Raw genomic sequence first — 12,055 nt, forward strand, 5'->3', positions numbered from 1 at the left:
AGAATTTATTACATAATTAGAATACATGAAATGGGGGATTGAGATAGCCTGCCGTATCCCTCTAATTCAATCCCATGATTGTAGGGATGTTAGAAAAATATGAGATATCAATAGAAGAATAACAATAAGATGAATAAAGAGACCAAGAAAATTACAACTCTATGCAACAAAATTACAAGGACTATAGATTAAATAAAAGTTACAATCCTAAAGCACAAAATACAAATAAAGAGAAAGAAAAGATGAGGACAAAGATACAACTCAAAGCAAATATATACACATAAATGTAAAACAAAAAAGAGAATATATATATATATATAATAAAGAGATATGTATGAATGATATATAGTAGATATATAGTATATACATATACTAGTGAATATAGAAAAGATATAATATATGTATATATAATAAAGAGAAGAAGAGGCAGAAAACTAATAGGAAAAAGAAGATGAAGAAGAACTCAAGTAAGCAAAGGGGGATCACCAAAGTCTTGAACAAGGTTTAAACACCTTTGTCCAAAAAACTTATTTCCCCCTATAAAAAACACTTAGGGAATAGAATGGAAATGCTTTTGGGAATAAACAAGCCTCTCAATATTTTCTAGCTTAGTGTTTAGAAGATAGAAAATTATTGTTGTCTACAAGTGAACCAAAGCCATCTATTTATAGTGTTTTAAGGATCACATTTGAAAATCAAATTCCTTCATCACATGACTGTTACCAACACATTAATTTGTGTTTGATGGGAGAAAAACGTTGGACAAGAGAGCTGGAAACATGCTCAATTAATTTGTATACGTTTATGAATATTTTCAAAAATCTTGTTCCAGATGTTCGAAAACAACCATAAAACAACATACAAACAACTATTAAACAACTGTTTCCTGAGAACTCAAAATGTAACTCCTCTCCGAGTTAAATCATTTCCCAACGTCCTAATACCCATTTAAATGATATAATTGAGTATTGTAAGAGTCTCTAACAGCTACAAACTTATCCCATTTAATTCCATAACTCCCATATGTAACAACTCACATAATTACATATTTATCAATTTTGATCCTTAGGTTACAATCTATTTCAGATTTGTAACTCCTCATCTGTTACAATTTATGTGTATTATTATACTATAATGATATAATATAACCTCCAACACATAATATATATATTAATCTCATATTAATATATAATATGTCACATTTTAATCTTCATTATATATTTGTTAAATAACAAATATATAACATTCTCCCACTAGATTAAAATCTGTGACATCTCATTGTAACACTTTATTTAATCAATCAAAATATCTCATATATCCCCCACTTTGATTGAATAAATCAACACCATCCTTAGAGACTTTGCTCAAGTGCATAAAGTAAAGTGTCTTTCAACTTGAACTTTACTATAGTGTAATCATCACAAATTTTATTGAAAATTTGGTTGACAAAGCATTGAACCAACTTTTCTTTATAATAAAACGGTGATGACACACACACTTTTGCAAGGTTCACCCAAGACCTCATGTCTCGCTTTGCACCGTTAATGGCCTTGTACAAATTCCATTCATTGACCTTTTGAGAAAATATACTCCCTACTTCTCATTTAGGGCGGCACCACCCTTAGGTCAATATAGGTAGAATTCTTACAGCATTTGTTACCAAAATACTTGTTTTCCCAACTGAATTCCATTAAAGACTTTAAAAGTCTAACCCTCAAATTGGTAACTCACTAAGTACTTCACAAATTTGTAAGATGGGACATATAGTACTTATCACATTTGTTCACACATTGATTTGTTCTTACCTATTGAACCTAACACTAGTAAAGTTACTAGTATTGAAATAGGTTACCCTAAATTGTGAACCGATTTAGGGAGTTTTAGTCCCATCCCTTTAGAAGTCTTTTCCACTAAATCTCTAGTTAGTGGGTTCGTAAACGGGTCCGCCAAGTTTTCACTTGATCTCACATAGGATATTGAGATGACTCCTCTTTGAATCAACTCACTTACATATCCATGTCTTAGACTAATGTGTCTAGACTTCCCATTGTATACTCCACTATATGCTCTAGCCAATGTTGCTTGGCTATCACAATGTATCGATATTGTAGATACATCCTCTTTGATAATTGGAATCTCAATCAAGAGATCTCTTAACCATTCAGCCTATTTCCCAGTGGCAGCTAGAGCTATAAACTTTGATTCCATTGTGGAATGAGAAATGCAAGTTTGTTTCTTAGACCCCCAAGAAACCGCCCCTCCACCTAAGGTAAATACCAAACCAGTTGTGGACAAATTATCCCCAAGGTTGGCTATCCAACTCGCATCGGTATATCCTTCCAAAATTGAAGGAAATTTGGAGTAGTGAAGGCATAGGTTTTTGGTTTTCTTTAAATAACCCAAAACTCTCCCTATTTCCTTCTAATGATCAACACTTGGATTACTAGTAAACCTACTAAGTTTACTCACCGTAAATGATATATCGGGCCTTGTACATTGGGCAACGTACATAAAACTCCCTATAGCACTCGCATACTCCAACTGAGCCACCGCTCTACCACTATTTTTAACTAGTGGTTTACTATGATCGAATGGTGTGTTGGTCTCTTTAGCCTTTAAATGGCTAAATTTATTCAACACTTTCTCAATATAGTGTGCTAGCCCTAAAGCGAAACCCCCACTATGCCTTGTAACTTTGATACCCAAAATAGTATCCACTTCTCCAAGGTCTTTCATTTTAAAGGTTGAAGAAAGAAACCTCTTAGTTTCTTCTATTCCTTTCATGTTATCACTAAGGATTAACATGTCATCCACATATAGGCAAACAATTATCACATAATTTTTACAAGTTTTTGAATACAAACACTTGTCTCCATTGTTATGCCTAAAGCCGTTTGAAAGAATAGCATTGTCAAACTTGACATGCCATTGTTTCGGAGCTTGCTTTAATCCATATAAGGATTTCTTCAATTTACACACTTTATTTTCATTATTTGGTAGGACAAACCCTTCGGGTTGTTCCATATAGACCTCCTCATCAAGGTCACCATTTAGGAATGTTGTTTTTACATCCATTTGATGAACATACAAGTTGTGTAATGAAGCCAATGCAAACAACACCCTTATGGTAGTTGTTCTAGCGACAGGAGCATAAGTATCAAAATAATCAATACCCTCCTTTTGCCTAAAACCTTTAGCTACTAACCTAGCTTTAAAGGTTTGTATAAAGCCATCAGTGTGATATTTCTTTCTAAATATCCACTTACACCCAATTGCTTTGCATCCTTGCGGAAGATCCACAACTTCATAGGTGTCATTGGAGAGAATTGAGTCCATCTCATCATCAACTGCTTCTCTCCAAAATGCACTATCTCTAGATTGCATGGCTTCTAGAAAATTTTTAGGATCATCCTCAATAAGAAGTATTAAAGGAATTTTCCTTATTACTTCTTCTCTAGTTCCTTCTACCACGTAGAAAGAAATTAATTGAGAATCTATTTCATCCTTATTTAGACTTTTCTTTTTTCTCACCCTTTTACCTCTCCTAGGTTCAATGGGTTGTTCTACAACTTTAGCAGAATTCTCCTCTTGAGATCCTCTTTTAGAAGTAGAAGCTTGAGAATTATTTTTACATAAAATATTCTCACCTAGAGGTGTAGAATTTTGAGAGTTGTCCTCATACAACTTAATCTCAAAAAATTCTACTTCTCTAGATTCAATTACAACATTGGATTCCACATCCAATAGCCTATATGCCTTACTATTGTTGGCATAACCAACAAATGCACATTTTATGGCCCTTGAACCCAACTTGGTTCTATTTGTTTCGCTCTTCTTACAATAAGCAAGACACCCCCACACTTTGAATTAACCAATATTTGGTTTTCTTCCTCTCCATAACTCATATGGAGACATGTCATTTTTCTTTATAGGTATTCTATTAAAAATATGACATGCGGTTAAAAGTGCCTCCCCCCATAAGTTGTTGTTCAACTTGGAGTACACTATCATAGAATTGACCATTTCAAGAAATGTTCTATTCTTCCTTTCAGCTACACCATTTTGTTGTGGTGTATGTAGTGCCGAACTCTCATCAATTATACCATTTTCCTCACAAAAATGAGTAAATTCATTAGAGAAGTATTCACCTCCTCTATCACTTCTCAACACTTTTATTTTCATGTTGAGTTGATTTTCAACCTCCGCTTTGAAAATCTTAAAAGCACTAAAGGCCTCATCCTTTTGCTTTAACAAATATACATAAGTATGTCTACTATAATCATTAATAAAAGTAATAAAATACTTTTTACCACCTCTAGTTAGAATTCCATTTAATTCACATAAATCACTATGAATTAAATCTAACAAATTTGAATTTCTTTCAACATTTGGAAAAGGTTTTTTAACCATCTTTGCTTTTACACAAGTTTCACATTTACCATAATTTCTTATATCACAATCAATCATACCACATTTTTTTTAACTCTTTTCATAGTAGAAAAACCGATATGAGCTAATCTAAGATGCCACAAAAATAAAGAATCATGCTCAATCATATAAGTGGAACTAGATGCTTTATTATTGCTAACATTGAAAGTTACATCATTGGTGCACAATTTCACCATTCCCTCACAAGAGTACCCCTTGCCCAAAAATACATTAGACTTAGTAAGTATGAGCTTACCGGATTCATAAACGGCCTTAATGTCGGGTTTTCCAAGTAAGTCACCACTAATCAAGTTTCTATTCATGTCGGGCACATAAAGCACATTCACCAATGTGACTTTTTACCAGAGGTGAAAACACATCAATTGTACCTTTGCCAAGTACCTTTGATTTGACTTCATTGCCCATTTGGATCTCATGGTTACCCTTTGACTCTTCAAAGGTTTTAAACAATGATTTGTCATATGTGACATGAACGGTGGCACATGTATCATACCACCATCCCTTCACTTTCCCTTGCACGGAATTCACCTCACTAAGAATAGCAATGATATCCTCCTCGATACCATTTACTTTGGGTCCCTTAAAGTCTTTCTTATGCTTACAATCCTTAGCATAGTGTCCAAGTTTGCCACACACAAAACATGGACCTTTTTCACCTTTGAATTGGTTTTGTTTAGACTTTGGACCCAAGGTATTACCCTTTTTGGTACTTCCCTTGTTCTTAATTATTAGGAAATTTGGAAGTAGCATTTGCTTTGGAAGTCTCATCATTAGACCCCTCCACAAGCTTATCCCTACATATCGATTCCTCCTCTGTTCGAATATGTTTTTGGATTTCTTTCAAAGAGTAATCCTCATTTTTATGAAGGATTCTCTTCCTATAATTCTTCCAAGATGGTGGCAATTTTGCCACTATTGCACCAACTTGGAATGCCTCGGGAAGTTCAATTTTGAGCACTTTCAATTTATTAACAATAACTTGCAACTCATGAATTTGAGGTAAAAGAGATTTACCATCAAGAAATTTTAAATCAAAATATTGAGAAATTAAAAATTTCTTTGTACCTTCCTCCTCGGCCTTGAATTTATTTTCAAGGTGATCCCAAATTTCTTTGGCATCTTTAGTGTCGGTGTATAGGTCATAAAGCCTATCCGAGAGTGAGTTGAGGATGTGTCCTCTACATAGAAGATTATCATCTTCTCTCTTCTTCCTTTGTGCCTTGACCTCATCGGTATCCTTGTCGGTAGGCGCGGGTAAGGGCTCCAAGGTGGACTCAAGAATATAGGCAATCTTGAGTGTGGTTAGGAGGAACCTCACCTTGTCTTGCCACCTAGTAAAATTAGTACCATCAAAACGGTCCAATCTTACCAAGTCTTGGTTCATCATCTTGATTGTTTCAAGGACTATAGATTAAATAAAAGTTACAATCCCAAAACACAAAATACAAATAAAGAGAAAGAAAAGATGAGGACAAAGATACAACTCAAAGCAAATATATACACATAAATGTAAAAGCAAAAAGAGAATATATATATAATAAAGAGATATATATATGAATGATATATAGATATATAGTATATATATATATTAGTGAATATAGAAGAGATATAATATATGTATATACACTACTACAAAATTCACTATTCACGTCTGTTTTTAAGTGTCACTTAAAGAATTTACGTCGGTTTTATAAACCGACGTATATACCGTAGTCGCAAATAGTTTTTTATTAGTGTCATTTTCAAAACGACGCAAAAAAACATTTTTGACATTTATAAACCGACGCTAAATACTTACTTTTCTATTTTATTTTAAGCGCCAGTTAAAAAATGACGCTAAATATTTCATGGCATTTTAAAACTGTCACAAAAGACTTATTCCGTCGGTTTAAAAATACCATATCTATTACGAAAATACTTTTTTTTTTGACCTATTGCGTCACTTATAAAATGAACTACAAATATAAGTAAGGAAAAATTGCAAAATTTTCCCAACCTGCATTATCAAATTTTAGAATAACTCTATATAATAGTAAATACATAATACAAAAAAAATTAAAATAACATTTTTAAAACTTATATAAAATTAGTAATCGATTCTATTAACTAATCACACAATACCAAAATTGTTAATAAAATCAATTCTAAAACTTAAATTCCATGTATATCGTAAACTAAATATAAACTAATAACATATGCAAAAGATAACAATAATCATAAAACTTGTTACTCATGTATTATAACAAAAGAAAAATTGCAACTTTTTTAAATGAAAAGAAAAACAAAAATCAATAATAATAAATTAAACAAGTGACATTTTGGGTGTCGGATAAAATTGCAAATAAGCAAACTTTTTGGGTTATTTTGGGACCCTGAGAACATTGCAAAACAGGTAGTAAGTTCCAGAAATTAAAGTGGAAAAAGCCAAAACAGCTACAGGGCAATTTTTATGACTTATTACCAGCCCCTTTTATAGGCTATGTTTACTCCTTGGATAACAAAGTTATTGGGTGAAAAAAATAATGATTTTCTACAAAGAAAAAGCTCCTACAGGAAGGAAAACCAAGTGGAAGATGAACGAGTATAGAGCCATTGAGGAAGTAAACAACTCAAACAACATCACTACTCTAATGGTAATATATAGCTATATAACAATACTTATAATCTATCTTTTTAATGAAACACCTTCCATATCTAATTGTAGCTGATCATCTCTACCATGAATTTAGTTAATCTTTGTACCCATACACATTGTACGATTGCTCAAAGAAAAAAAAAAGAGTACCAATAATATCAATATTGGGGGCATGTGCTGAACACACTTAAGAATATCCATATTCAATTAATTAATGCTGATTTTGTTCTTCTTTTCTGATTTATTTATCATCTGGGCTTGAAAATGATCTCTCAGAAAGCATTGAACTTACAGAGGTGAGGAGGATGTGGGAAAGCTTCCATTCTGGTGTTGTACTCAAGGACTTTATGGGAATCAGTTCAAAATTATTGACAAGATAAAAACCCTAATTTTGGATTAAAGGGAGAATCAGGCTAATCGAAGCTAAATCTCTCAATCTAAATTTCTAACATTCGAATCGAAAACCCCCATTTCGAAAAAATTAACATACCAACTGTTAATGAGAAATTATCCATTCATGATAAAAATAAAGCATATATACCAACTATTATAGCACAAGAGAGAATGCAAGAGAGAAAGAGAGGGAAAGAGAGGGAAAGAGAGAGATTTACAGAGGTGGACGAGACCTTCAGAGCTGAGGACGAGAGGGAAATCGCATCCCTGTTGGGAGACCTTCAGACCTTCAGAGAAAGAGAGGGAAAGAGAGGCGCTAGCTGTTCGAAAATGAAAATAAAAGAGAGGGAAAAAGTTGGGAGACCTGTTCGTCATATTTGGGGGTAAGTGAACAATAGGAGGATTTGCATCGTTTTCTCACACTCACAAAATCTTTACCGTTGGTTTTAAAACGCCACACAAAGCATTCATGAGGCTTTTAAAACGACGCTAATAATGAACGAATTTTTTTATTTTTTTGACTTTTACCGTCGGTTGGGTAATTAGTGAGGGTATATAACCGATGCAATTTATCTATTTTTTGTGATATTTTACAAATGACGAATATATTGAATATGGTACTATTCACGTCGGTCAACGCGATGAACAGTCGCGTTGACTGACGTGAATAGTGAATATTGTAGTAGTGATATAATAAAGAGAAGAAGAGGCAGAACACTAATATGAAAAAGAAGATGAAGAAGAACTCAAGTAAGAAAAGGGGGATCACCAAAGGCTTGAACAAGGTTTAAACACCTTTGTCCAAAAAGCTTATTTCCCCGGATAAAAAACACTTAGGGAATAGAATGGAAATACTTTTGGGAATAAGCAAGCCTCTCAATATTTTCTAGCTTAGTGTTTAGAAGATAGAAAATTATTGTTGTCTACAAGTGAACCAAAGCCCTGTATTTATAGTGTTTTGAGGATCACATTTGAAAATCAAATTCCTTCATCACATGGTTGTTACCAACACATTAATTTGTGTTTAATGGGATAAAACTTTGGACAAGAGAGCTGGAAACATGCTCAATTAATTTGTATACGTTTATGAACGTTTTCAAAAATCTAGTTCCAGATGTTCGAAAACAACCATAAAACAATATACAAACAACTATTAAACAACTCTTTCCTGAGAACTCAAAATGTAACTCCTCTCCGAGTTAAATCATTTCCCAACGTCCCAATAACCATTTAAATGATATAATTGAGTATTGTAACAGTTTCTAACAGCTAGAAACTTATCCCATTTAATTCCATAACTCCCATATGTAACAACTCACATAATTACATATTTATCAATTTTGATCCTTAGGTTACAATCTATTTCAGATTTGTAACTCCTCATTTGTTACAATTTATGTGTATTATTATACTATAATGATATAATATAACCTTCAACACATAATATATATCAATCTCATATTAGTATATAATATGCCACATTTTAATGTTCATTATATATTTGTTAAATAACAAATATATAACAAGGGCTTGCTTTCGTACTTGGACTCCACGATATCAATTCTGAAGTAGTCAAGTCTTGGTATACAACTCAAAAAACCAGACTCATTCTCTACTCGGATAGTCTGCCCTTTACCTCGCTCAAATAAGCATACGTTGTGCGTGAAGTTATGTTACCTAAAACCTGTTCAGAATATCTTTCCACTCAGGTGCAAGGAATGGTTGGATATGTGTCACTCGTACATGCTACCACGTCATAGTGCAAAAAATGGGATAGCATGTCCCTCAAAAATAGGGAAGTTACTGATATTTTCTTTCTATTTTTATGGGCTGTCAAGGCCCATTTCGCTATTTGACTAGCTATCCACGAATGAAAGTTGCAGACCAAAATCCTATAAGGTAAAAGCTGGCCGGCCATGCACCTGCCAGGGTGCATGCTGGCCGACCACACAGTACTTGGAAGTTGGTGGGTTGGCCAGGAGTGGTCGGCTAGCCCCCTTGAGGTGGTTGGTTCATCATCTCGTCGTCCCTCCTAAGTACTCGGACCCTTCGTTGATTGAAGTGCTGAGTAGATAGCTTGGCTTTCTTGTTGGTGAGTTGTACTCTAACGTGTCATTGATGTTGGCCACATGGATATGTCACGTTAGGTGGGCAAAATTAAGGATAACAACAATTACAAGGGGAGTAAGTCATTACTAGCTAAACAAAGGGACCGAACCTCTATAAATTGTTATATTTATAGTGGTAATTGTTAATCATAAATAAGACTCTGCTGTCAGTTGACTAAATCTGAGGACAACAAGAATATATATAAATATGAATATGTATTCTAACTCTTTTATTATATTTCAGTCAATAATATGACATGTTTGCATAATATTCAGGATATATGCATAATTTATATATATTCTCTATCATGTCATAGAGACAAATTATATCAAATATATTGTAAATATTATAAATAATAAAAACACATAATACATATTTATACATATATATGAATTTACAAATAAATATATCAGAATAAGAATATATACACATATATGATGTATATATAACAAAGAACAAAAAAACTAAAATGAGTTCTTGAAATTAAGATAAGTATATAGACAAATATATATTTAATGTATTATGACTTCGAAACAATTCAAAAACTTTAACAAACAATATTTATCTTCGACAGAGATTCGTGGTGATAACGTGTTATAAAATAATATAGAATAGAGAAAGAAATAAGAGAAGATAAGGAAAATAAGAAAATGATAAAGTAAATGAAAATTTCTACTATTTTATTTCAATGATGTGAACTCCTATTTATATAATAATAAGACTAAAAGAATAAAAAATTAAATCCAATTAATAAAGAAAAATACAATAATAATTTTCATCTTCAAGTAACTAATTGATTCTCTATTATTATGGTCACCTATAAACAGGGCCGGCCCTGAAAAAATATGGGCGTAAGACGATATAAAATTTTGGGCCCCTTAATAAATAATAAATTAACTTAAAAAAATTAAATGCTACATTCCATGACATATAAGTAAAAAAAGAATATTAAAAATGTGAAATAACAGATTTGTATTTTCAAATTTGTTTTATCATCCATAATAATATTTTTATCTTGTCAAAATTTCAACCATACAATAAATCAAATTCATAAAAAGCAAAATAAAAAGAAAAAACTGTGAAGTCTATATTTACCTATAGCTAAAATAATTTCTAACAACTACATTAGATTATAGTCAATAAATATAATAAGATATTTAAAATGATATAAATTAAAATCACTTCAAATAATATTCAAGAAAAAAATTATTTATTATTATTATTATTATTGAAATTAAATATTATATCTTGATTAATGATTTTGTTTTCATAATATTAAAAATGTAATTTTGATTGAAGCAAAATAAATAGGAAAATAATAACATAATAAGAAAAGTAGGAAAAAAGACAATAAAGAAATAAAAAAAAATAGATAAACTTATAAAATGTTAAATTTAGAAAGAAAGTTTAAATAATATTTATATATTTAAATTTTTTTTAGCTTTAGTTATCAAGTGTATGTATTTGTAGTTGTTTCTTAATAATTTTATTTTTAAAAAAATTAATAATAAGAAGTGAAATTTGGTGGGATCGAATAGGTTCCAAACAACATAAATCCTATCATCCAACTGCCACTACGCTGGGCCTAATTTGATGACAATGTGTGTTAATTTTAGTTAAATATAGTAGTGAAATAATGAGGTCTTAAAATTTTAAATGGGCCCCTAGAAAGAGTAGGCCCTAGGCACGGGCCTAGCCCGTCTATGCCTAGGGCCGGGCCTGCCTATAAATATGTATTACTTAATTTTTACAATTAATAATACTTGTTTTTTTTTTCAACTTGCATTGAATAATCTTTCCTTCTGTTTCAAAGTAAAGTAATCATTTTATTAAAATAACATTCTAATACTTTAAAATACAATGAACTAAAAAAAAATATTAATAAAATTGATACATTTCAATTCTATTCCAATTACATTACCTCTAACCAAAACAATCTTAACTTACCTAATATATAGAATAACAATTTATTTCTATATGTATCTGATTTTTTTTTTTTATAGAATATTTCTATATCAGAAAAGACGTTTTGAATGTGTTAAATACCTTTTACAAACAAAAAAAAAAAGAAAGTTAAAACTGATGTTTTTTTTTTTGAAGTAAAGTTAAAACTGATGTTAAATTAAGAAACTATGAAACATTACCATATTAAATAAGAAAATATGAAACTTATTACTCAACAAGAAAGAGAAACATATTATATAATAACAAAATTAAATACAGTATATTATATATATTTAGAAAGTGGTCATGTATATAGAAAGTAGTAGGGCTAAGAAAAAGGTAAGGTAAAAAAGAATTCACCCAAACAGAAAGTTGTTAACTGTCTAGGCCGCACAGGGTAAGGGCATGAGCTTTCTATTTATTTATTTTAATTATTAAATCCAAAGGTAAAAACCGTTGACAGTACCCATTGGTTAATTCCACAAACATTGGACCAGTGTGTAAAATGAAATCATCCAACCCTAC

General features: G+C 31.5%; 1 protein-coding gene across 1 annotated transcript; it reads right to left on the reverse strand.

Annotated features, from left to right (window-relative positions):
- Nucleotides 1-5,170: 5,170 nt before the first annotated feature.
- Nucleotides 5,171-5,836, reverse strand: LOC133030529 (uncharacterized). The gene has a single exon (XM_061103304.1). The coding sequence runs from the start codon at nt 5,834-5,836 to the stop codon at nt 5,171-5,173; it is 666 nt and encodes a 221-aa protein (XP_060959287.1).
- Nucleotides 5,837-12,055: the final 6,219 nt, after the last annotated feature.

Source organism: Cannabis sativa, chromosome 8, assembly GCF_029168945.1.
Source record: "Cannabis sativa cultivar Pink pepper isolate KNU-18-1 chromosome 8, ASM2916894v1, whole genome shotgun sequence".
Taxonomy (NCBI): domain Eukaryota; kingdom Viridiplantae; phylum Streptophyta; class Magnoliopsida; order Rosales; family Cannabaceae; genus Cannabis; species Cannabis sativa.

Excerpts from the sequence above, each read along its gene's own strand:
- LOC133030529 (XM_061103304.1), bottom strand. The coding sequence starts at position 5,836 with ATGATGAACCAAGACTTGGTAAGATTGGACCGTTTTGATGGTACTAAT.